Below are 27,656 nucleotides of genomic sequence, written 5' to 3' on the forward strand. Positions count from 1 at the left end.
ATTACCAAATATATAAAATATTTTTTTTAAAAAAATATTACCATATATAAAATTACCAAAGTGTTTCAGAACAGAAACTCTGGTGGGTACAAGATCTACCTCAAAAATTTCTAGTCAAAATGCCAATGTCTCAACTGACACTCTCTCACTTTCACTGAAGGACTTTCCTACAGACTGGTAACATCTGTTACCTACATATTTCTTAGCAAACCCTGATTTTCATTTTGTTCTCAAACCTACCACGGTCACTGCAGCCCATCTTACAGATCCCCAAAGTCCTCTAATCCTAGCAGAGACACAAACCTGTCTTCTGCCACTGGTGCCTACATGATGCGCTTATGTATCCAAAGTATCACAAGTCGTTAGGAGTGCAGAAAAGGTGAAACTACCCTCCTCCCCATCTGAGACCTTATCTTTGTTCACAGCTATGCCTCAGGCATCCAATACAATGGATCTGTCAGACGGACAAAGCAAAGAACACTACTTCAAGAGCAACTTACAAAGACTTTAGTGATAACTTTTTTGAGTTTTTATTCTTTTTCTAAGCTCCTTTTCTTAGGACTGTGTACACTGTGCTATACTAACATTCCCCCTGGAGCACCTGGGTGGCTCTGTTAAAGGGCTGACTCTTGGGTTATGGCTCATGTCATCTCACAGTTTGTGACTTCAAGCCCAGCATTGGGCTCTGCACCAACAGTGCATAGCCTACTTGGGATTCCATCTCTCCGTCTCATTCTCCTTCTCTTTCTCCCTCTCCCCTCCCATTCCCTCAAAATAAATAAAATAAAATTCTCCTGTTCAGTGTTCAGCACACAGTTTTGTGGGGGGTTTTTTATTTTCGGGTTGTTTTTTTTTTTTAATTCAAGCTAGTCCCATGGAGTCTCTCCCTCCCTTAAATGATCCCACCAAAAGCGGCACCTGCGTGGCTCAGTCTGTTAAGCATTCAACTCTTGATTTTGGGTCAAGTTATCATTTCGCAGTTCGTGAGCTTGAGCCCCAAATTGGGCTCTGTGCTGACAGCTCAGAGCCCGCTTGGGATCCTCTCTCCCTCGCTCTCTCTGCCCTCCCCCTGCTCACACTCTCTCTCAAAAATAAATAAATAAAGTTGTACCTTAAATTTCCTTGCTTTCACAGACTCCAGATTTTGATTTTAACAGTACTTAGTATCAACATTTTTATATTCAAGTTTCTATGAAAAGCATACTGTTTTATCAAAAACAAATTCTTTTATGTGTAAAATCAAGCTCAATACTGTTACTGCAAAACAATTTTCTCTCAACTGCTGATTCTGTAATATGTCACCCCAGAAAAAGACATAAATTATTTTAATGTGAAAGAAAAATAGAATATAGACATTGTTGGCACACAAAGAGTAGCAGGTTGCACTTTTGAGTGCACACTGCAACACTTTGCTATAGCAAGCAGCTCAACTATGAGCTTTCATTTTTTCTTCTGTATTAGGAAACTAATTTAGTACATGAAGACCATCTTAGCATTATAGTAAAATTATCAGTAAGAAAACTTTCCTACCTTTCAAATTACCAAAATAACAGGGGCTACTTTATTAGCTAGCAAAACTGTTTTGTTTTTTTTTTCTTAATTTCTTTAATGTTTATTTATCTTTAAGAGAAAGAGAGGCAGAGTACAAACAGCGGAAGAGGCAGAGAGAGGGAGGCACAGAATGTAAAGACTCCAGACTCTGAGCTGTCAGCACAGAGCCCGACACAGGGCCCAAATGCAACTGACGAACCCTGAGATCATGACCTGAGTCAAAGTCAGACGCTTAACCAACTGAGCCAACCAGGTCCTCACAAAATTGCTTTTTATAATAATGTCTTCCTACATATACTACCTTAATTAAATTACACGTCTTATACAAAACCCATTAGACACAATTCCCCTCATAGTCTATACTATGCTCCATGTTTCCGGGTTTCGCTACTTCAATTCAAATTGAAAGGTGTAAGCTGAATTTTTTCCAGGTATCTTAAGTTTTTGCATATTCTCCCAAAACTCCTGCTCTTTTAAGGTTTGCACTATGCCACTTGAAAACCTAGAAGGTATCTAGAACAAGTCTCCTTTTCTATACATTCATTTAACAGTTACCGAGCACCACCACCCACTCATTCACATTCTTCTGGACTTGACAGTAAGACTGTAACAATAAAGGCTTATATTCCTCTCTCATGAAATTCATAGTGTGGGGGATCTAACAAAGGTAAGTCAACAATGGAATGTAAGCACAATGGAATTGATACTAGGCTGAAAGTACATATAAGATGCTAAGTAGACCTACATTTTTCTGCATACTTAGAGGAAAGAGTCTCATACTACAAGAAAACGTAGCAAGAAAATTGAAAGGGTCAGAAAGTTAACTCAAGCTATCCAGAATACAGTCTCTGATTAGGCACAGTTTGAAAAATAAATGAGCATCACTTTATGGGGAAAAAAATACAATTTATACAGACTGCTTAAACTGAGTAAAAATTATACCTTAAACTGAAACAACACATTAAGAGAGTACAACTCGAGAAAAGTTGAACTATGAATTAAGACTTTACAGAAGGGTACTCTTTGACAAAATAACTGTAACTCACTATCTTCTAGACACTTGACTTTGGAAAACAGCAAATATAAAAGTAAGTGGAAAGGTTTAAGATGAGGGTAAAGGTGAAAAAAATTAGCAATAAATTCACAGAAAAACCTGAGAGGATAAACAGTCCATTTCTTAAATCCTACGTGGCTTTCGGGGCATCTGAGTGGCTCAGTTGGTTATGATTTTCATGACCTGATTTCAGCTCCGGTCATGATCTCATGATTCATGGGTTCTACGCAGGCAGTGCAGGGCCTGCTTGGAATTCTCTCTCCCTCCCTCTCTCTCTCTCATTCTCTCTCTGCCTCTTCCTGAGAGAGAGAGAGACAGAGAGACAGAATGTGTGTGTGTGTGTGTGTGTGTGTGTACACGTAGACTCCCTCTCTCAAAATAAACTTAAAAAATCCTAGTTGGCTATCAAGCAAACGCAACAATGATCTAAAAAGCAATCTTTAACGAAAAGAATTTCTCTTATGCTCAACATCCTTGAGTAAACCTAAGGTTAACTATTTAAACCCACTGGGTTAAAAGTATAGAGAACCAGGACACCTGGGTGGCTCAATCAGTAAGGAGTTCAAGAGCAACATGGGGCTCTGTGCTCACAGCTGAGAGACAGGAACCCTCAGGAGAGGTGTCTCCCCCTCTGTCTCTCTCTCTCTCTCTAAATCAAATAAACATTTAAAAAAATTTTTTTAAAAACAAAGTATAGAGGACCTAATGGGATTCTGGCTTAAACTTTGATGTATATAAGAATCACCTGTGGAGCCTGTTAAAAAATCAGATTCCCAAATTATACTATCAAAGTAAGGATTACAAAGACAAACCAGAACACTGTTAAAAATACTATGAGACTCACCAGTGTTACAAGGTGCAGTCCAAAACATTAGGTTGAACAGTATGAAAATCACTACTTTAGTAAGGTGAAAACAGTCAAATACAAAAATGTCAAAGCAAGTGAATGAAAACATCAAAGTCTTTTCAATAAATGGTGCTAAAACATCCAATAAAGGGCTCTCACCCACCAGTTATGTCAGACTCCCTCCCTACATCTGCCCTACATCCATCAATTACCCAAGCATGTCAATTTTAACTTCCTATATTTCAACTCTATCCCTCATAAATTTTCCCTTTACTGCCGCTTCTTTTCCCCATCTGAACCTCTATAGCGTCAAACAGTCTCTACCTTCAGACTATTCTCTATACCAACCAATCTCCCCCTACGGGAACTAAGCAATCTTACTGGTTATATCGCTATCCAGTTTAAAACCTTTCAGATGTGGGGTGCCTGGGTGGCTCAGTTGATAGGGTGTCCGACTTCAGCTCAGGTCATGCTCTCAAAGTTCATGAGTTCGAGCCCCAGGTCAGGCTCTGTGCTAGAGCCTGGAGCCTGCTTCAGATTCTGTGTCTCCCTCTCTCTCTGCCCGTCCCCTGCTCAGGCTCGCTCTGTCGCTCTCGCTCAAAAATAAATAAATCTAAAAAAATTTTTTTTAATAAAAAATAAGATCTTTCAGATGTTATCTATTATTCTAAATTTTCTGAGGTCAAACGCAAAGAATTCATAATCTTTCAATACAATATTTAGAGGAGTAAAATTACAGACATTTTCTCACAAGTAGCAGTTTTCATAATCAAAATTAACTATGTTAAATCACTTACATCATAAAACAATTTCCTATCAGCAGCCAGACGTTTGGAAGCCAGAGTCTTGGTAACATGATAGAAGGTAAGTAATGCTCTGTGCTGTCGAAGATCATCTTGGACTTTCACAGATTCTATAAGAGTGGGAATCAGTTCAGGCCACTGTCTAGGACAGTCCAATCGAGCAACTTTGGCAATCAGCACTGCAATCTGGGTTGCAATCTAAAGGGAAACAAATTAATCATCAGAAACACACATATATAATCAAAGCAACAGATAAGGAATGCATTCACAGTTGAAAATTACCTTTTGGTCAGTTATACATATGACAATTTGACTGATAACTTCTTTCTCACGACAGTGGTTCACCAAGTATGGTCTATGACTCTCTAGAGGAGGGGAAGGCAGCTAAGACCCTTTCAGGGATCTGCAAGGTCTTTCTTTTCCCATTAATTTATCACTATGACGCTAGATGTTCTTCATGTAACTTTTCCCAAAATAATACTTGGCAACAGAGTAAAGAAGCAGCAGATATGAAAATCTAGATGTTTTCTTTGAATTATCCAGACACCACGGAGATAAGCAAAAATGTAATACAATGCCACTCTTCTCCTTAAATATGTATTTGTTGCGAGAAACAGCTACGGTTCATTTTTTAAAATTCTATATGTGTTAATAAGTAACGGTTTTATTAATTTTCATTAATATTTTATTATTGTTGTTTTATTTAGTAACATAGTAAATATCAACAAATATAATGTGCCATTTTATTTTAGCAGAATAAAGAAGTCATTAAGACCACAAAGTTTGAGAATCACTGACGTAAGAGTAGAAATGAACATAAAATATTGTGTTTGTAAATAATGACATTTGTACAGATCAGTGTTCCCCAAAAGCTGGCTGACAGAACATATTAAGCAATGGTCTATTACAAACCCCTCCCAACCATCTCCTGCCTCAGTGAGAATTACTTCTTTCATCTCATTCTTTCCTCACCTCCTTCAAAGTACGACAAAGCAGAGGACTAAGAATAGACTGAGAATAGAATATTCACTTTAAAACAGACGGAGATAAAACTGCCATTAGATTTATCACTAAATACAGTAAGGCTATATATTCAAATCAAAATAATTAAGCATAATAAATAGAAACTGGTAAAAATTCTAGAATTTTGAATCCATAAGCAAAACTTATTCTTAAAAGCAAAATCTCACTATAAAGGAAAGAAAGAAATGGAAATGTATAATCTATTATCCAACCCCCTCACAGTATATAGTGAGAATTGAAAATGTCATGGGTGAAGGGAAGAGACAAAATATCCTGTAGTATAAAAAAAAGAAGGGGGATGGGGTGCCTGGATGGCCCCGTCAGTTGAGCATCCATCCATCTGATTTTGCCTCAGGTCATGATCTCACGGGTTCAGGTTTGTGAGTCTGAACCCTGCACTGGGCTTGCTGCTGTCAGCACAGAGGCCGCTTCAGATCCTCTGTTCCCTTCTCTCTCTCCCCCTATTCTGCTCTCTCTCTCTCAAAAATGAATAAACATAAAAATAATTTAAAAAAATTTTTAAAGGAGGTAGAGAATACCAAATCATTACAAGCAATTTCTATGTAATGAGACTAGAAATCAGAGACTTGCTTCAATATTGTATTTCTTAAAATGACTTCTGAATTTTACAATAGTCAAATATAACCAAAATTCTTAACAGCTAGAAATGAATGTCAAAATTTAAAACCCACAAATATTATGAATAGACACTGTAAAATAGCATTTTTCCTGCCAGAAAACAAAATTAGTTTGGAAAAGAAGTAAAAAGTAAGGGAATAGAAAGTATACTTAGCATTCATTTTCTCACTAACCTGATTTACTGGTTCATTGAAGTTGGTGATTAGCCCTGCACGCAACGTAGATTTCTCCTCCTCTGAGAGAGCACTGTAAAAAGATTCATTCATTATGCAAGAGAATGCTACCTAACAATAAACACTAGTAAACACTACTTTGAATTTTAACAATAAAAACCCTTTCAAAAAAGAGGTCTCTGATTAGTTTTGGTAAATAAATACCATTATTTCCATTACTTGTACACTGACACATCAAGTAATTCTTAAGCATTAAACTTCTTCACAACTGAATACAAAGCACAAAATAGTAAACAATAGGAAGACAAATCCAGAGTAACAAATGTGGCATTGTGACATATGCTTATTGATATAAAAACAGTTGCCTAAAAAAAATTACTGGTTGCTTAAAAAAATTTTTATATGAATAAATATTAGCCTTCCATTGCCTTCTTTTATAAAATCTGAGTGGGACAATACCCAGTTTCTGGTAGTTTGTAATGGCAGAATGAAGAACTAATGCAGCATCTACAAACAATGTAGGCAGCCATGACTTGAAAGATGAAGGGTCTAGAAAAAAGGGCAAGGGACTGTGATGAACCAGAACATTTCCCCTGGAGGTATCTGTCCATAAGAAATCAAAGCGAAAGCAGGAACAAAAAGACTAGTGAGCTAAGAAGAGATTTCACTAGGTATCAAGTGCTGAAAAGGCAAAAACTGAAGCTCAGGGCCAACCAACAAGGCAACACATTGGTAAACACCCAAAATTCGAGCTGAAACCCCAAGAAGTCTAAAAATTGCAATTATGAGTAAACCAGAAAGATGGGGTGCCTGGGTGGCTTAGTTGGGTAAGCCTTTGACTTTGGCTCAGGTCATGATCTCATGGTTCATGGATTTGACCCACATGGGGCTCTGTGCTGACAGCTCAATGCCTGGAGCCTGCTTCAGATTCTGCGTCTCCCTCCCTCTCTGACCCTCCCCACTAGCTGTCTCTCCTCTCAAAAATAAATAAAAACATTTAAAAAAAAGAGTAAACCACAAAGAGACCACCCTCAACTAAACCAAGGTTGAAGTCATATTCTATTTGTCTGCCTGGAAAGAATTAAATTCTCTCTAAAGAAAAATAACAAAATTCTAAGCCTCTCCAATATTCCCTAAACAATGTTTAGCATTCAGTCAAAAACGTGTTAGGTATATTACAAACCAGGTAAAAATTATTAAAATCAAAACACAAATAAAAATAGGAGATACACAGGGCACCTCGGTGGTTCAGTCAGCTAAGCATGAGCCTTTTTTTGTAATGTTTTTAAATTTTTTTAAAAATGTTTTTTATTTATTTCTGAGAGAGAGAGAGCGAGCGAGCATGAGCAGGGACAGGTCGAGAGAGAGAGACAGACAGACAGACAGAATCTGAAGCAGGCTCCAGCTCTGAGCTGGCTGTCAGCACAGAGCCCGATCTGGGGCTCAAACCCACGAACCGTGAGATCATGACCCGAGCCGAAGGCGGACGCTTAACCAATTGAGCCACCCAGGTGCCCCAGTATTAACTCTTAATCTCAGCTCAAGTCTTGATCTCAGGGTACTGAGTTCAGGTCCCACAATGAGGTCCAGGCCAAACAAAAACAACAACACAACCATGCACAGGAAATACAGACATTGTAATTATCAGAATCACACTTTAAAAAATTATGATTTTTTTTAAAGAAAATAGTTGAAAACTATAGTATTTCACCACAGAGCTGGAATTCATTTTTTTTTTTAAATATCAAAAATAGGGGTGTCCGGGTGGCTCAGTAGGTTAAGTGTCTAACTCGGTTTCAGCTCAGGTCATGATCTCACAGTTGGTGAGTTTGAGGCCCAGAGCTTGTTTGGGATTCTGTCTCTCTCTCTTTCTCCCTCTATCTCTGCCCCTACCCTGCCCATGATCAATCGATCGATCGATCGATCTCTCAGCCCCCCCCTCGGGATTCTCTCTCCCTCTATCTCTGTCCCTACCCTGCGGATGGTCTCTCTCTCTCTCTCTCAAAATAAATAAACTTCAAAAAAAAATATTTTAAAAAATACCGAAGGAAAATCCTAGAACTGACTTTTTTAATAATAGCAAAATAAAGGTAACACACTTAAAGAGAAGTTAGTGGAAAACATCCAGATTAAAATACAATGAGAAAAACAGACTTCTAGGGGCATCTAACTGGCTCAGTCTGTAAAGGATGCAACTCTTCACCTCCAGGTCATCAGTTCAATTCCCACCAGGCTCGCAGTGCTTACTTTTAAAAAGGAAAGGAAAAGATAGGGGAGGAGAGGGGAGGCAACAGGGGAAGAAGAGGGAAGGGAAGAGGGAAGGGAAGAGGGAAAGGAAGGGAAGGCAAGGCAAGGGTGTTTACTGACAGATGTATACCAAAAAACTACTAAAGGCAATTCTTTGGCTGACAACAGTAGATCCAGATGGAAGCCCAATACCAATGAAAGGAAGAACACTAGAAAGATAAATTTAAAGGACTACTGCTGCCAGCTTTTCAGGGGAAGATGGTGGAGTAGGAGGATCCTAAATCACCTTCCTACACATACATAGTTTAACACCCACATTTGTGTAAACAATCCAGAAAACAACCTGAAGACTGGCAGAAAAGACTCTTCACAGCTAAATGCAATCAAACTGAAGAGGGCAGGATGGGCAGAGACACAGTTAAGAGCAAAGGAGACCTGAAGGACTGTCTGAGGAGGAGGGAAGAGACAGGCGCAGAGAAGGAAGAGGAGCAAACCTCCACACCAGGTGCCCCAGGCATGAGGAGCACACACAGGGACACACAAGAAGAACCAATCCCTCTAACATTTGGCTTAAAAACCAATGAGATGGAACAATCAGTGTGGCTTATAACCTGGAACATTAAAAAATCAACCTCCTTGACCTCAACCGCAGCAATATCTTACTAGACATATCCCCAAAGGCAAGGGAATCAAGAGCAAAAATGAACTATTGGAACCTCATCAAGATAAAAAGCTTCTGCATGGCAAAGGAAACAGTCAATAAAACTAATAGGCAACCAAAAGTATGGGAAAAGATCATTGCAAACGACATATCAGATTAAGGGCTAGTATCCAAACTGCCAACAAACACCCAAAAAACAAATAATCCAGTGAAGAAATGGGCATAAGACANGGCTGAACAAAGTAAGTCAGGCAGGGAAGGACAAATACCGTATGTTTGCACATATAGGTGGATTAGGAGGAACTTAATGGAGAATGATGTGGGAGAAGAAGGGGAAAAATAGTAGGGGAGAGGGCGGGAGGCAAACCATGAGAGACTCTTGAATGCTGAGAACAAACAGAGGGCTGATGGGAGTGGGGGAGAGAGAAAGGGGGGTGATGGGCATGGGGGAGGGCACTTGTGGAGATGAGCACTGGGTGTAAACCAACTTGACAATAAACTATTTAAGAAAAAAGAAAATCATTGAGCAAGCTCTGGGAAAGCTGGGAAGGTGGGAGTCCATGCCCTTAAAGAGACAGCACAACAAATAGCAAACAAAGAAGCAGCAGTATGAAAAACACAGGAAAGAGACTTGTTTATTAATATCAGAGCCTATGCCGAAGACACAGGGACCTTTGGGAGACTTCTCCAAAAAACAAAGGAGCTATTAGGTACCATCTCCCTCCTCCAACCTCAGCCTTGAAAGGCAGACAAATGATGGAACCAGTCAGTACCAACACTTCATGTAGCCTGCTAACAGCACGCCCTACTCCTGTATTCTCCTGAGGACCTGCCCTTTACAAGACCTTGTGGCTAGAGCCCATACAAAGCAGTGCCACAAGCCTGGTAGTGTGCAAGCATCCCCAAAATGGGCCAGAATACTCCAAAGTGACTCCCACCACTGAAAGAAGATGCAGAAACATCTATCATGCAAATGGATGTCAAAAGAAAGCCGAAGTAGCCATAGTTGTATCAGACATAATAAACTTTAAAACAAAAAGATGAACCAAGAGATAAAGAGGACATCATATAATAATAATGGGAAAGGGGCACCTGGGTGGCTCAGTTGGTTAAGTGTCAACTTCAACTGAAGTCATGATTCATGGGTTCGAGCCCCACGTTGGACTCTGTGCTGACAGCTCAGACCCTGGAGCCTGCTTCGGATTCTGTCTCCCTCTCTCTCTGCCCCTTCGCCACTTGCACTCTCTCTTTCTCTCAAAAATAAACAAACATTAAAAAAAGTTAAAAAAAAAATAATGGGAAAAATTAAACAAGAAGATATAATAATAGTAAATACTTATGCACGCAATGTATAAGTACCTAAACACATAAAACCGTTAATAACATAAGAGAATTAATCCATAATAACACAATAATAAAAAGGGACTTTAATATCCCATTTACATCAATGGACAGATCATCTAAACAGAACATCAGCAAGGCAAAAATGGCTTTGAATGACACATTGGAAGAGAGGGATTTAACAGATATATTCAGAACATTCCATCCTAAAACAGGAGAGTACACAGTCTTTTTACAACTGCAAACAGAACATTCTCCAGAACAGATTACATATTAGCCCATTAAAAAAACCTCAACAAATTAAAGAAGACTATAATTACTCCACACATATCATTTGACCACAATAATATGAAACCAGAAGTCCTTCACAAGAAAAAAATCTGGCAAGACCACAAATACATGGAGGTTGAATAATGAGCTACTGAACAATGAATGGGGCAACCAGGGAATTAAAAAATTTAAATAATACAAGGAAACAAATAAAAACTCAACAGTCCAAAACCTTGGGGAAGCAGCAAAAGTGGTTCTAAGAGGGAAGTTAATAGCAAAACAGATCTACCTCAAGAAGCAAGAAAAATTTCATATGAACAACTTAATCTTACACCTAAAGAAGCTAAAGAATAAGCAAAACCTAAAACAAGCAGAAAGGAAATAATAGAGATTAGATCAGAAATAAATGATACAGAAACTACACACACACACACACACACACACACACACACACACACACACTCCACCAAAGAAACCAGAAGCTTGTTCTTTGGGAAAAAAATCAATAAAACTGATAAACCTCTAGAGCAAGACTTATCAAGAAAAAAAGAGAAAGAACTCAACACAACAAATGAGAGAGGAGAAATGACACCAAACACCACGAAATACAATCTTAAGAGATTATTATGGAAAACTATATGCCAACAAATTGGACAACCTAGAAGAAATGGATAAATTCCTATAAACATATAAACTACCAAAGCTGAAACAGGAGGGAATACAAAATTTGAACAAATTGATAACCAGCAAAGTGAGTCAGTAATTAAAAAAAAAAAAAAAACTCCCAACAAACAAAGACCAGGACCAGATGGTTTCATATGCAAATTCTACCAAAGATTTAAGGAAGACTTAATACCTATTCTTCTTAAATTATTCCAAAATATAGAAATGGAAGGAAAATTGCCAAATTAATTCTATGAAGCCAGCATTACCCTAGTTATAAAACCAGATAAAAGACACTACAAAAAAAGAGAACTACAGGTCAGTATCCCTGATAAATGCAAATGATAAAATTTCCAATAAATTACTGGGAAACCAAATTTAACAATATATTAAGAAAATCATTCACCACGATCAAGTGGAATTTATTCCTGGGTTGCCAGGGTGGTTCCATATTCGCAAATCAATCAATGGCATATACCACATCACTAGGATAAAGTATAAAAACCATATGATCATTTCAAAAGATGTAGAAAAACCGTATGACAAAGTACAACGTCCATTCATGGAGAAAAAAAAACCCCTCAAGAAAACAGATTCAGAGAGAACATACCTCAACATAATAAAGGCCATCAATGAAATATCCACAGCTAACACCACTGTTAATGGGGGAAAACTGAGAGCTTTCCCTCTAAGGTCAGAAACAAGACAGGGATGTCCAATCTCACCACTTTTATCAATGTAGTACTGGAAGTCCTTAGCTACAACAATCAGACAACAAAAAGAAATAGAAGGCATTCAAATAAGTAAGGAAGAAGTAAAACTTTCACTACTTGCAGATGATGTGATACTATATACAGAAAATCCAAAAGACTCCTCCAAAAACCTGCTAGAACTGATCAATTAATTTGGTGAGATTGCAGGATACATAGTCAATGTACAGAAATCTGTTGCATTTCTATATGTCAATGATGAAGCAGCAAAAAAAAAAAAAAGAAATTAAGAAAACAATCCCATGTACAACTGCACCCCTAATAGGGATACCTGGTTGGCTCAGTCAGAAGTGCATAAGACTCTTCATCCCAGGGTCATGAGTTAAAGCCACACGTTGGGGGTAGTTAAACAAATATTCTTTAAGAACAAAAATAATAGTAATAATAATAATAAAAGGATACCGAGGAGTAAACTTAACCAAAGAGGTGAAAGACCAGTACTTTGAAAACTATAAAACACTGATAAAAGAAATTCAAGACGACATAAAGAAATGGAAAAACATTCCATGCTCTTGTACTAGAAGAGGATTCTGAAAATGCCTTTAGTACCTAATGCAATTTACACATTTAATGCAATTCTTATCAAAATATCAACAACGTTTTTCACAAAACTTAAAGGAACTCCCCTCCAAGGCAGAGATGAAGATAACCACACACACCAGAGTGAATGTGGCACAGCACTAGACTGGGGGCAGACACGGGCTCTGACTGCAGGCCCCGCTCCTAACAAAAGCTTCTCAGGGGACAACACAGGAAGAGTGTCCTGAAGTTCTATGCTACCAGATCTCTAGCAAATGTCTGGTCTAACTCAATTCAAGCCCTAGACAGCCCTGGACTGGGACACTAACAGCAAAGATACCAAACCCTGCCCACAAAACACAAAATAGAGCCATTGTAGATGACTGACCAAACACAGCTCAATCACAAGAGTAGGGTGCATGCAACACACACAGGAGCTATCACTGAGGAGCCATATTCTGGTGAATAGAAAACTGCACTACAGAGCACTACAGGATCTCTTCTTCATAAGGCCACTACTTTCAAAATCAAGCGGAATGGCTGACTTTCCTAACACACAGAAACAGATACAGAGATTCTGACAAAATGAGGACAAAGAGGAACGTGTCACAAATAAAAGAACAGGACAACATCATTACAAGAGAGCTAAATGAAATGGAGATAAGTAATATGCCCGATAGACAATGAAACCAGGAGCTGGTTCTTTGAAAAGATCAACAAAACTGACAAACCTTCAGCTAGACAAAAAAAGAGAGAGAACTCAAAATCATAAATGAAATAAGAGAAATAACAACCAACACCACAGAAATATGAAGTATTAAAAGAGATAATTATGAAAAATTACAAGCCAACAAAATGGACAACTTAGAAGAAATGGATAAATTCCTAAAAATATAGAACCTCCCAAAAGTGAATCAGGAATAAATACAAAATTTTTTGAAGACGGATTACCAGAAATAAAATTGAATCAGTAATCAAAAAACTCCCAACAAGCAAAAGTCCAGGACTAGACAGCTTCATAGGCAAATTCTATCAAACATTTACAAGTAAACATTCTTTAACATATTAAAGTTAATACCTATTCTTCTCAAACTATTTCAAAAGGGAGAGGTGGGGAAGCTTCCAAATTCAGTCTATGAGGCCAGGAGTACAGATACCAAAATCAAATAAAAACACTACACAAAAAGAGAACTACAGGCCAATAACTCTGATGCTTACAAGACAACTATTTCAAACAGAATAGCAAAGAAATATTGAAAGAAAAAAGCAGAACAAGGTATACCATGCAACCATAAGATGGTTGATGTGCCTCTATTAAAATGAGACAAACTATGTCGGATGCCATACACATTACTAGAAATAAAAGAGAAACATTTCATAATTAGGAGAAGGTCAGTTCTACAAAAAATGTAGTAATACTTAACTTACATGATCCTAGTAATATAGTCTCTATATAGAGACAGCAAAAACAGAATATAAAAAAGAAATAGCCAAATCCTTAATCTTATTTGGAGATTAACATATCTGTCCCAGAAAATAATGAAAAAAACAGCAACAAAAATCAATAAGGATATAGAAGATGTGAACAGCATAACTGACAAATTATGTCAAACACACATTCCTTTCAAGGGCACATACAACATTTACCACAGTACCATATGCTGAGATTATAGAACAAGACCTCACATTTCAAAGGATGAAATCCCTAACAAAAAAATACCTAAAAAGCCCCACATGATGGAAATTAGGAAGTATACTTCTAATTAACCCATGGGTAAAAAAAGAAATCACAGGAAGAATTCTAAATCTTTTCAACTGAGTGGTAATAAAATTAAATTAAAGCTAAGATTACAAGAAAACACGTAATGTTTTAAATGCTTATATAAGGAAAACTAAAAACGAATTATGCTTCCATTTCAAAACATGAGAAGCCAGCAAGTTAAATCCAAAAGAGTAATAGAAGGTAGTAACAACTAAATGCCCAATAGCAGAACAAATAGATATGCTTTGTTCCTAAAATGTCGTGTTTTACTTCTCCATAAGAGTGAACTTTTCAGGCAACTACATGGATAAATCTCACAAATATAAGACTGAATAAAAGTCATACACACAAAGTTCATAAACAGGTAAGGCTAATAATGTATGGTAAGAGATGTCAAATGTTGCTGGGGAGGGGTGGACAGGTGACTGTCAGACACAGGAGGAAGGCTTCTGGGCACTACTAACGTTCTACCTCGTTCCAAGCGCTAGTTACGTGGATGTGTTCACATTATAAACATTAAAACATACTCATTTGTGTACTTTTTCAATTATATTGAACACTATATTCTAACAAATGTTTCTTTAAACCTTAACTGTGACTTACTCCAGGTGAGTAAACAAATGAGAAAACAAGATTAAGATAAACATTCAGGTGAAAGAGTCAAAGCCTAATGCTAGGCTTTCCCATGAGGAATGATCTCTTTAATTCTTTTACAGTTGTGCTGTACTTTCCAACTTAGGCAGCTCCCTTCTATCAACAAAACTGTGAAGTAATGTTTTCTCCTAAAATGTTTTGCTTCAAGCTGGAAATTCAAGTTTTCTTCTATGCCAGGAAGCCAGGTTCAAGAGTTTTCATAATTTTAACTAAGAGGATATAATGACTAGCTACCAAAATATGCAAAAAAACCCACATACTTATCAAGGAAACAAGACATTAACCTGGAGAAAACTCAGGTCTTTAGCAATTCTCCACTAATAGTTAATACTGCACCTTTAATTTCATGCACCTGCTCTCATTAGATGACCTCAGATTAGTTTCGAAGCACAGGCTGCACAGTATCTAATGAATTAGGACCCAGTTAAAGTTGAACTGTACATACTAATGATCTATAAATTCAAATTAATCTTCATTCCACGAAGATAGTGGTAGGGGCAGGAACTATATAAAACGAAACTTAGATAAGAACACAAACAAGCAGATGTTTTAAATGTATTAAATTTAAGAAGTTCTATAACTGAGTGTTGCTTCCTTGCTGCCCTCTAGAAAAGTACATTCTTCCCTTCCTTGTTCCCTCCCCGCATTCATCTCCATTCCAGGTTATATCTCAATATATACTAAAAGAAAAAGCTTGGGATTTAACCACGTAATATCATATATCCTCCTTAACTTTTCATATTTAAACTAAATTCCCGTTTTTAATTCTTTATGTAAAAGTATGATCTGAAATATTGAATCTACCTTTAATTTTACCTTCCAAAACGGTCATTTGTAACCATATCCTTCATACAACTGGTAAAATAAAATGAATTTTCAGAGCTCTCTAAAATTTAATAGGACAGAGCAGTAGAAAAGTGTCCACTGCGGCAATCATTCCAGTAACTCAATAATACACAACTTCTTATCACTACTTCATATCTCTCAAAATCATGATTTCTAAAGAGAAAATGTTTACTTTATACTACAGTGTCCTAAGTGCAGCCTTAAAATATTCTAGTTGTTTCTGAGCACCTCAGTTGGTTAAGCATCTGACTTCAGCTCAGGTCATGATCTCACGGTTGGTAGGTTTGAGCCCCATGTCAGGGTCTATGCTGACAGCACAGAGCCTGGAGCCTGCTTCAGATTCTGTGTCTCCCTCTCTCTCTCTCTGTCCTTCCCCCGCTCATGCTCACTTGCTCGCATGTGTTCTTTCTCTCTCTCAAAAAATAAACATTAAAAAAATTTTTTTTTAATTCTAGTTGCTTCTAATATTATTCAAGGGCGTATTTTATAGGCACCGTGAAGTACTCAAACAAGTTTATTTTTTTTAAGGACTCATGAATATAAAGAACATAAAGAGCTATAGTGCCATCTACTGGGGAACAAAGACTATGTTACTTCTTTGGCAAAATTCACTGTATTTTATCAAATGGATTCCAGAGTCATGACTAGAGTACATTTACATCAATTACATAACGTGTAATTAACTATCAAGAGAAATCTGTTCACTTAACCATCTACAGAGCAGTTACAACTCAATCTGAGGGGGTGACAAATGTCTACCACCCCATTCTCACCACAAAGGAAATTATGTAGAAGACTTGGAAGGTAAAATCCAACTGGCTCAGAAATGACCTGGAATTTCCTTCCCGGTAACTTTTTTTCAAAATCCTAACCTCATACTTTCTCTTTAAAAAAAAAAAAAAAAAGGGACATCTTTTCAACATAATTTATTCACTCAGCATTTTTGTGCCCATAAAATGAGACATCCTCAAAACCAAAGAACAGCAAGAAATCCACAGCCTCCATCTTCAAATAAAAAAAAAATTGTGGAGAAAAGCAGTAATATGAATACTGACTTATACAGAACCTTTACTTCTTTAGTAGTTAATACATTTTTCTTTTAAATATCAAATGCTTCAAGAAAGTGAATCTCATCCTACACAAGGACCATGCTGACCTTGTTCCTAAACAGGAACATTTGTATACCTCCCTGATCTGGAAAGGATTACATGGGCGAGGGAGAGTGACAGAACTTACTGAGGTGCTACACGTCTCCAATAACGATCAATTCCATTCTTAAAATACAGCACAGCAAGCCACCTTACATTTATATCCAGAGTGTGGTTTGTGAAAATATTCTGAAACAAAACAAAACAAAACATAGTATTAAAATGCACATGTCATAAGTATTATTAATTTACCCAAAGTGAAGTACAGATAACACTTTAAATGTTTTACTTGAGTTTTATCACTACAGAGAACATATTTTCTAAATATCTATTAGCTCCAGAGTTCATATAAGAAAGCACATGTGGTAGAAGTATATTCACTTTTTTAGCTAAGTAACAAATATTTGGGATTTATTTAACTAGTCTACTTTTAGGTATGCCTGATATGTTTCCTAATAAAAAAATAAACTCAGAAAAAAAAAAACCTAATTCTCTATCGCACCTACACACACACAATGAAATAAATATTTTCTCAATTAAAAAGAAAAAGTAGACCCACCAAAGCATACATTCAAAGGTTCTAAGGAGTCAAAGCCCCTGGGTCATGAGCATATGCTATGAAAGGAGCTATTTCAAAGTATTCTCTTATCAAAACAATCAAGCTTACAAATAAATGTGACAGCAGAACATTAATCCAAAAACAGGCACTTCTTGCTTTACAGAGTCAAGGGAGATAAAAACGACTGTGCAAGTAAACCATGCAACAAAGTCTTAATAATCAAGGAGAAAATTGCAATTGTTTTGTGACCTTTACACATTTTTACCCCAAATTAAAATTATCAAAAATTCATAACTAACACTCGTATATGGAAATAAAAGTACAACAAATGTTGACACTGTAATTTAAAACATCATGAATACAGAATTAAAGTGTTTTATTTCTGGGGCACCTGGGTGACTCAGTCAGTTAAGCATCCGACTTCAGTTCAAGTCACGATCTCACGGTTCGTGGGTTCGAGCCCCGCATTGGGCTCTGTGCTGACAGCCAGCTCAGAGCCTGGAGGCTGTTTTGGATTCTGTATCTCCCTCTCTCTCTGACCCTCCCCTGCTCACACTATCTCAGAAAGAAATAAAACATTTAAAAAAAATTTTTTAATAAAAATAAAAAATAAAGTGTTTTATTTCCTTTTTTTTTTTTTTTAGTGTTTATTTATTTTTGAGAGAGAAATAGAAAAACAGCAAGCAAGGGAGGGGCAAAGAGGAAGACAGAGAATCCAAAGCACGCTCCCCACTGTCAGCACAGAGCACGATGCAGGACTTGAACTCACAAACCAGGATATTGTAACCTGAGCTGAAGTCGGATGCTCAACCAACTGAGCCACTCAGGCTCCCCCAAAGTGTTTTATTTCTTTATAAAAAATTTATCTAGGATAGTGGATACATAGGGGAAGCGAAAAGTACCTTAACTGACTGAAATCGCACTACACTTCAGACCAAAAACTACTCAAAATCCCAGAGGTGAACTCTTAAACACAACCTTGTGTGGGAAAACCTCAAAACCAAAAGCAATGATGCCAACATGTGTTCCTTACTACAGAAAAGCATTATGTGTAAACTATAAAAAACAGGTGAGTTTTTAGAAATATCCCATTTTTAGAAAATAACCAAAAATAAAAAAAAGATTGCAAAAATAGTTGTGTATGTCCATTTATTCCTTAATACCCGTGACTCTCTTTTGGGTCTCCTTTAAGAAAGAAGGAATGGACTTCTCTCACATTAACCACATTCGACTTTAACACTTTCTATGTCTATCTTACACAAAAGACTGAGTAATAAATACCGGTGGAGCAAATGAACAAATGAATGGAAGTAATGTGGGAATACTATGGAAAGTTAGTGGATATCTGTCTGCCTTGCCTAAACTTAGCGAACCAAGAAAAGTCAACATGCAGGAGTCAATCCAAGTAGAAATATTCCTTAAGTATTTTGAAGAATAAGATGGGAACACAGGTCTGAGAATCAGGAATACAAATTTTCCACCTCTAAATTAGAAAGAACAGCTAAGGCTACAAGAGATTAAAAGTGCCAAGACAGTGGGTTCAAGAAAAAATAAAGTCCTGCTGGTAACTTAATTTTTCCATCAATTATAATCTATTCCATCTAAAAGAAATTTTACTATCCATCTAAGAAGAAAAGTAGAGCTAGTAAATATAAAAACAAAAGATTTAGACCCCTGGTATTAACAATTCATAATTGCACAAAAAGTGAACAGTTAATCAAGCAGGCTATTGTTTTTTTTAAAGTCCAGGAGTAACCCAAATAAGAAACACCACAAGTGTATTATATTTTGGCCTGAAAAAACACAAGGCTACTTATACCGTATATTTTAAAAAAAACATATGAAGAATAAAGATACTCAGAAATATTCTAAACATCTGTAATGTACCCAAATTTTACAAACATTATGTGAGGGTTATCCAAATAAGGATAGAATATTATCTTTAGAATCCTTAAATCAATCGGTTTTTTTTTTTACTTTTTATCAATGTTTCTTACCTTTTTTTTACTGAGCCAAACACCCAACTTTCACTTATATTCAGAATATCAATAATGACTCTAGAGATGACCAGTATGTTCTTATGTTTAACAAGTTAACTCAAAAAAAAAAAAGGTAAAAGGTAACTCAAGCATTTTAGCCATGAAGTCAAGAACACGTATGTCAACTTTTATAATCTTCTATTTTTTATAAGATATGGCAAACAAGAGGCACCTGAGGGGCTCAGTTGGTTGAGTGTCCAACTCTTGATTCTGGGTTCAGATCATGATTCCAGCGTCATAGGATCAAGCCTCATGTCTGGCTCTACATTGAGCATGGAGTCTGCTTAAGATTCTCCTTCTCTCTCTCTCTTCCTCTCTCTTTTTCTTTTCTCTCTCTGTCTCTCCCACCTTCCTCCGCCCTTCTCCCACCCTTCCTGTTCAGGCTTTCAAATTAAAAAAAAAAGATACGGTGAACAGCTTGCTCTGTATTTGCAACAGGTAAACTTACTGCCCTTGCCAAAAGAAAAAAACACTAATCAGAGTTCCGAAATTTTCATAAAAAGGAAAAGAATAATGAAGACTGTCAATATAAAAAGACATTCTTTTATTCTGGCATTGCAAAAATAATTTTGATAAACCTAAAGCTTTGAACTCCTAGAAAAGTTTAGTTAAAGCATATATTGTTAATTATTATACTATTTTCCATAATACCCAGAAGATAAAACTGTCAAGAAAATGAAATTTTTAGATGGAAAAAAGAAAACCATGTTTTAAAGAAATGCAGTGAGTAGGGGTGCCTGGGTGGCTCAGTCAGTTGGGCATCCTACTCTTGACTTCAGTTCAGGTCATGAGCTCACGGTTCCTCAGATAAAGTCCCACACAGCCAACTCTACGCTGACAGCATGGAGTCTGCTTGGGACTCTCTCTCTCTTTCTAGCTTTGTCTCTGTCTTTGTCTCTGTCTCTGTCTCTCTCTGTCTCTCTCTGCACTTCTCCCCCACGCTCTTTCGTTCTCTCAAATATTAAAAAAATAAAGTAAAGTAACACAGTGAGCAAAGGTAGACCAGATTAAGGCTGCAGTAGACAGACCTGAACAACTCTGACAACATAAATTAACCGGGGCAAGAATAAAGACAAAACATGCAAGTCACCATTAGTATGCTAAAATAGAATATCAGCAGTGCCTGCCTTTTGGGTAGATATTACCAGTACCCTGCTCAGTAATTTATTCAACAGTCATCCAACATGTCAACACCCTCATGTGCCATGCCCTGAATTAATAAACAGCAGTGGCAAAGACAGCCAAACATCGGTATCAGTTTCACTAAAGTAAACCACCAATACAAGTAGATTCTGAGAAGAACTAAAATAACGATGTCTCATTTTATTAAAAATAGTAATAAACTATTTTACAACAACTTACCAACAACACTGAATAGAAACCTGGCTGTGTCTCCCACTGTTTCAACTGCTCCTCTGCTGGTTTCAACACGGCAGTATCCTGGCTGGTGGCCTGTGTTAAGACCTGAAGAACAACAGTGCTGGCACTATTGAGATCCATGGACACCTGGTAATGATAAGTTAACATACCTGAATCAACATTATACACAAAAAATTAGCAGCAACATAAATGGAGAAAAAGCTTCAATATTCTGAATTACTCCCGTACTTCAATGTTTACCTACTCTGGCATGTTTCCGCTGGATTTCTATTTTTTTCTATGCACCTCCCATACTCTTAGATTTCTGGGAATTCAAATCACATCTGCTTAAATCAACTTATTTCTAATAGAAACTGTCTTCAAAGTCCCATAAATAGGAGGTAACAGTAAATCGCAAACGAAAAACCCACACACAAAAACCAAAGAACTAAATTCTGATTAACATTGTCTGCCTAAGGTTAAGTATAGTATCTTCTATCTTAGTTTTTAAAAGGAGAGTATTAAGTGTTATAAGAATTTATCACTTTATTCCTAGTAAGATCAAAGCACGAAAAATTCTTTGACTCGTTGCTAAGTACCTCATAACATCATCTTACATGCCGTCAATGATATGTGTTCAAAACATTTTCTAAAATTTACAAGACCAAGGTATATTCAAGAAATACTATGGGGGAGAAATGAACTAAATCAATAAACATAAAATATAATGTAAAAACATAAACCCTAAGTTAGAAAGGATCTTAAGGGCTGGATCATCTTAATCCTACACTAAATACCTGAAACCATTCTAAAATTATGTTTAGCCATTTACCGAAACAGTGTACATTATATACTTACCCAAGTATATATAATTGTACACAATACACTTATATGAAGCTTCTAAGATTAAAACTGAAAACTAAAAGTATATAGAAAATAAATCTCAAAGCAGAAGTGACTGAGAATTAGCCTTGTGATTGTAGTTATATATGAAACTGGAGACTGTTCCAGATAGTAAAAGCATGAAGGTCACTAACCCATAAATATAGCCAAAGCAAACACTTCTTTTTTTTTTTTTTAATGTTTTTATTTATTTCTAGGAGAGAGAGAGAGAGACAGCGTGAACAGGGGAGGGTCAGAGAGAGAGGGAGTCACAGACTGAAACAGGCCCCAGGCTCCGAGCTGGCAGTCAGCACAGAGCCCGACGCGGGGCTCGAACCCACGAACCGCGAGATCATGACCCAAGCGAAAGTCGGACGCTTAACCGACTAAGCCACCCAGGCGCCCCTAAAGCAAACACTTCTTAAGAGTTGTAATTAAACTGCAAAGACTAATGAAAAGGGTAGGACCCAAATGCCAACTCAACAAGAAATGACACAAAATATTAAACTTTTCAAGGAAAACTAATGATTTTAAAGCCTATGTGAGTAAGGCAGGGCTAGGACACAATAACTGGAATACAAAATACTACCAATTAGCAATGGAAGTAAACTAAGATTTTAAATCAGTAATCTGTTCCTGTCTGTATTGTAGAAGTGACCAAGATGCCTTGTAAATATATACTGCTTCCCTCACTAACCTGGAGTTCCTTGAACAATGTAGGTCTCTGTGTTCATTATCACTTGAAAACAACTGAATGAATTTTCACTCAATTTAGAGGGCTTGTTGGTAATGTGTAATTTCAAAAACAGCCTATCTAAAAGAAATTTACTTTAGGGAGACCTTAGAAGACATTTTAAAGAGACGGCAGTATGTTTTCCTAAGAGAAGTATAATGCAAGCCACAAAAGCAAGCCATGTATGCAAGTTTACATTTTCTAGTAACCACATTAAGAAGTGAAAAAATGTGGAATTATTTTTAATATTATATTTGACTCGATATATCCAAAATATTATCATTTTAACATATGAACGGGATTTTGAAAAAACTAATTTAGATATTTTACGCTTTTTTAATACTAGGTCTTCAAAGTCCTTTGTATTTTACCCTTAAAGCACATCTTATTTTGAACTAACCACACTTCAAGTACTCAATAGCCACATGTGGCAGCTACTGTGTCAGTGTAACTTCAGAAAAGCTCTACTTTAGAGAAATTCTCCCCCAATGAATGGACCGGCAACATCAGCATCAGCTCACAGAAATACAAATTCTCAATTCTCTCTCCAAACCTACATCATGAAAATAGGGGCTGGGGGTCAAAAGCGTGTGCCTTGGTAATAAGTTATCAACGCCCAAGTATGAGAAATACAACTTCTGAACATGTTGTTCAGAAATGAGGTACACCCGAAAATCCAGCTCTGCAGCAATGCAGGACAAAATGGACAACAGTTTCCATTATACATTCCTATAAAAGAAGAAAAGACCAGCATTGATCTGTAGTTCTCACAAGGAACTGTCTAAGATATGGAAAGCACTAAATTTAGTGATTCTCCCCCAAGAAGAGCAGCTGGCTAAAATAAATATTTTTCTTTTTTTTTTTTAATTTTTTGATGTTTATTTTTGAGAGAGAGAGAGAGAAAGAATGTGTGAGCAGGAAAGGGGCAGAGACAGAGGGAGACACAGAATCGGAAGCAGGCTCCAGGCTCTGAGCTATCAGCACAGAGCTGGACACAAGGCTCAAACTCATGAACCGTGAGATCAGGACCTGAGCCAAAGTCGGACACTTAAGCAACTGACCCACCCAGGCGCACAATTATCCCCATATTTTAGGGAGAAAACTAAAGGATCAGAGACCTTATCTTTCCCAGGCCACAATATACTAAACAGCAGTGCTTGAACTTGAATACCGAAGCCACTGTTCTTTAATCAGTATCTAATATTGCCTTCCTCCAGGGAAAAAACTGACAACTTTGTAGTCCCAGGGGCCCAACAAGATACATGATATATGCTTTATTGGTACTTGGTGAATAAAGGTAAGTGATCAATTTTGAACAAAAGAGTACTTTACACTGAACCACATGGCAGCTAATTAATGGATTTAGTCAATAAAACTGCTGAAAGCATGCTGTGTACCAGGCACTGTACTAGGTGCTGCTGGAATAAAAGCAGCAAACAAAATAGTGTCCCCAACTCCATGATGCATACATTCTAGTGGAAGAAGGTATTTCTGTGAAAGAAAGGGAGGAAGAGAGGAGGAGTAACATGAAGAAAATGCAATCGTGTTAAATACATATCAATTGCAAATGAATGTGTTACTTTATTTTTTATTTTTATTTCTGAGAGAGCACTTGCATGCACAAGTGGGTAAGAGAGGCAGAAGTAGAGAGGTAAGTAGAGAGAGAGAGAGAGACAGAGAGACAGAGGGACAGAGAGAGAGGCAGAGAGAGAGAGAGAATATTAAGCAGGTTCCATGCTCAGCGCAGAGTCCAACGCAATCAATCCAACCACCCTGGACCGTGACCTGAGCCAATATCAAGAGTCAGAAATTCAACCAAAGGAGCCACCCACCCAGGTGCCTCTGAATTTGTTACTTTAGCCTGGGTGTTCAGGGAAGGCTTCTCTTAAGTGACATTTATAAGAAACAAAAGACAAGAGACCCAGGCATGCAAAGATCTGAAAACAGAGCTCCAGACAGACAGAGAAAACAAATGAAAATAAAGCCGAAGATTAAAAACAAACTTAAGAAGGCCAGTATGATTAACACTTAATAGAAAAGGAGAAAACAGAACCAGATGTGGTTGAAGAAGCATGAACAGATCATGTGTGACTTTGCGAGAGAAAAAAAGGGTCTGAACTTCTACATATGTACCAAAAAAGCCATTACAAGAGTAAGTGAATATATGAACATGAATACAATAAGAGAAAAATGGAGTGCCTGGGTGGCTCAAGTCACACGTGTCTGGACCTTCACAGCAAGGCCATCCTTAAGTCTATGTACTTGTATCCTTTAGGTTTCACTTTACCCTCACCATTCACCTGTTCTCCTAGAAGCTGCTACAGCCCTCCAGTAGCTTGCTCCATCCAGATCTTCACACAGGAGTATATACTCTGTCCTTCCTCCCCCTGCTTTTGAACCTTGTTCCCAAGAAGCCCATATAGTCTGGGACAAAGATCTCAGTTCATACACTTCTGGAGAATCAATTTTGTACCAAGCACTATAATAGTTGCTAGGATGATAAGAAACAGAAAGGCGTCTCTTTCTCTGCCCAAATTCTGGGAGATAATGAAGTGGGAAGGAGAGAGAACTATTCTAGTTATTAAAACAAACTGTAAAGTGGCACCTGAATGGCTTAGCTGGTTAAGCACTGGATTTCAGCTCAGGTCATGATCTTAAAGTTCAAGAGCTTGCTTCAGATTCTGTGTCTCCTTCCTCTCTGCCCCTCTCTCACTCATGCTCTGTATCTCTCCTTCTTTCAAAAATAAACATTAAAAAAATTTCTTTAACTGTAGAAAATGAGATTCTAGAATATCAGGTAGAATTCAGTGTACTTCCTCCACAGAAACAATATTATGACTGGTTCATCTAATGGGTAAAAAGGCTTTTAGGTCTGAGAAACAAACCACCATTCAGATCTTCTACTAGAAAGATGACTAAGTGCTAATTAACTTTTAAAGGAAGCTTTAAAAAGCAATCAGTTCCTAAATTGCAGATTAAATGCATCATCAAAAATAACGATTCAGGAATGACAGACCTTCAACAGATTATTTAAAATACCACAATGCTAAAGCCTATTAAATTTTTTTTAAAGATGCCGTAACAAGTCTATAAAAGCAAATCTGGCATGTGGAATAGTATCACTGTTTTATAAGAGGAAGGACTTAGAGTGATCAACAGAGTTGTCCAGGTCAAGCAGCAAACTAGTACATGACAGAGTGCAACCTGATAAGCAAGTGTCCAGAACATGAGCTCTTCCTACTGTACCATAAAATGGGAGTCACCACACCACCCTACTCACCAACACCTAGAAACACACCACATTCTCTCTCATAATAGGCTCCCAGAGAAAATGTCAAAAAGATTCCTGAATCCCTAATAATTTAAAAGGGTCATGTTTTCTATGCAGTAAGTATTAACAGAATACTCAGTTGTAGAATTCTCTTGAAAGAACAGCAATGGCGACAAATAATGGGGAGAAATGTACTGAGACACTCAAATATAACACTATAGACATAAACTTCATTTGAATGAAAGACAGATGACTACCAGGGGGCCTGGCTAGCTCAGTCAGTAGAGCATGCAACTCTTGATCTAAGGGTTGTGAGTTCGGGCTCCATGTTGGGTGCAAAGATTACGTTTAAAAAAATCTTCAAAAAGAAAAGATGACCAATGGCAACTGGTGGTCAGGCTAGAGGGTGGTACACCCAGGAAACTAATCTTCAATACCTTTTTTGGAATTAGATTATAGAAATTCTGTTATTTCCATCTGGCTGTGAACCAGACACACTCATCTCCAAAAAAACCAACCAACCAACCAAACAAAAAAACCCCACCTCTGAAGACCTGACAGTAAAGAGCAAAAGATGAAAAGACAAGAAGGGGAGGGAGTGAGGGAAGCAGGTGGAAGGCACAGGGAGAGACAAATACAGACTAAATTGTGGGAAGAGCTAAAACTATGTCTCTAAGAACTTGAAAAGATATTCATGGAGACCATCACCAGATAAGCCTGAAGGCCAAAGAAGCAAGTCTCTCACAATGAAAGCACAGGTGTGTCTCTGCTATAGAGGTGTCCATACAGGGAGAAAGAAATTCTCTACCTGTGTTAAAAGAATGGATACCTAGGTTTCCTAATTAATAATGTACACAATATGGAGTGCCTGGGTGTCTGAGTCAGTTAAACGTCCAACTCTTGATTTCAGCTCAGGTTTTGATCTCAGGATTTTTTTTAAAAATTTATTTCTGAGAGAGAGAGAGAAACAGTGTGAGCAGGGGAGGGTCAGAGAGAGAGGGAGACACAGAATCCGAAGCAGGCTCCAGGCTCTGAGCTAGCTGTCAGCAGAGAGACCAACACGGGGCTCAAACCCACAAACCCATGAAATTATGGCCTGAGCCGAAGTCAGATGCTTAACCGACTCAGCCACACAGGCGCCCCTCAGGGTCTTGATTTCAAGCCCCATACTGGGTTCCACAGTGGGTGCAAAGCCTACTTAAAAAATAAGAACACAATGCACACAATGAGGTTGCTCTGATTTTCATTAATGTACATAACTTCAAATTCATAAGCAAGAAAGATAGTGCCTATGAGTACTGTATTAGCTCTGAACTATAGAAGAGAATTATTAAAAATATGCATGTAAATTCTTTTTCCTTAAGAACAATAATAGGAAAGGAGAAGGTGCAAACTAAAAGGGGAACCATATCAATCTTCTTACTATTTTATAATTTAGTCAGTTCAATTCATCACTGGACTTACTTCAAGTCTAAACAACCTATAAATAAGCCAAAAAATATTCATACCCTATCAATAGGCATTCTAGGCCAATTCCTGGAAGTTACTTTCCAAATTCTGGAAAAACCCAAAGCCCAAAGACATACAGATGTGCCTACTGTTGGAAACTTTGTAGTTTTCCTCTGACTGTAAGCTGTATGTAAAATGACTTAGAAAAAAAACTACAATAAAAATTGAAGAAAATTTTCAAAAATATAAAGGGCTCCCCCAATGAAATAATTTACTGAGGCATGGTTCAACAAAGGATGCTAAAACCATTAGGTGAAAGAACAACTTTTAAGAACAGAATATTCCCACTGTGTTCAAATATCACCCACAGATGACTTGCTAAATTCAGTGAAC

The 27,656-nt window shown here is 37.4% G+C and overlaps 1 protein-coding gene and 1 long non-coding RNA gene across 2 annotated transcripts in view; one reads left to right on the forward strand and one right to left on the reverse strand.

The window, feature by feature from the left end:
* Window positions 1-782, forward strand: part of LOC144221063 (uncharacterized) — a 1,988-nt gene extending 1,206 nt beyond the window's left edge. Inside the window, exon 3 of the long non-coding RNA XR_013331950.1 lies at window positions 426-782. This is a non-coding gene — a long non-coding RNA (uncharacterized LOC144221063). The remainder of the gene's footprint in view (window positions 1-425) is intronic.
* Window positions 1-27,656, reverse strand: part of IPO11 (importin 11) — a 193,482-nt gene that overhangs the window by 148,178 nt on the left and 17,648 nt on the right. Inside the window, exons 2-5 of the mRNA XM_077751422.1 lie at window positions 20,932-21,075; window positions 17,060-17,160; window positions 6,091-6,163; window positions 4,250-4,453 (exon numbers count right to left, since the gene is read on the reverse strand). Of these exons, the coding sequence (XP_077607548.1) occupies window positions 4,250-4,453; window positions 6,091-6,163; window positions 17,060-17,160; window positions 20,932-21,069 (516 nt within the window). The 5' untranslated portion in view covers window positions 21,070-21,075. The remainder of the gene's footprint in view (window positions 1-4,249; window positions 4,454-6,090; window positions 6,164-17,059; window positions 17,161-20,931; window positions 21,076-27,656) is intronic.

This window comes from Crocuta crocuta, unplaced genomic scaffold (genome assembly GCF_008692635.1).
Source record: "Crocuta crocuta isolate KB4526 unplaced genomic scaffold, BGI_CrCroc_1.0 scaffold91, whole genome shotgun sequence".
Lineage (NCBI taxonomy): Eukaryota > Metazoa > Chordata > Mammalia > Carnivora > Hyaenidae > Crocuta > Crocuta crocuta.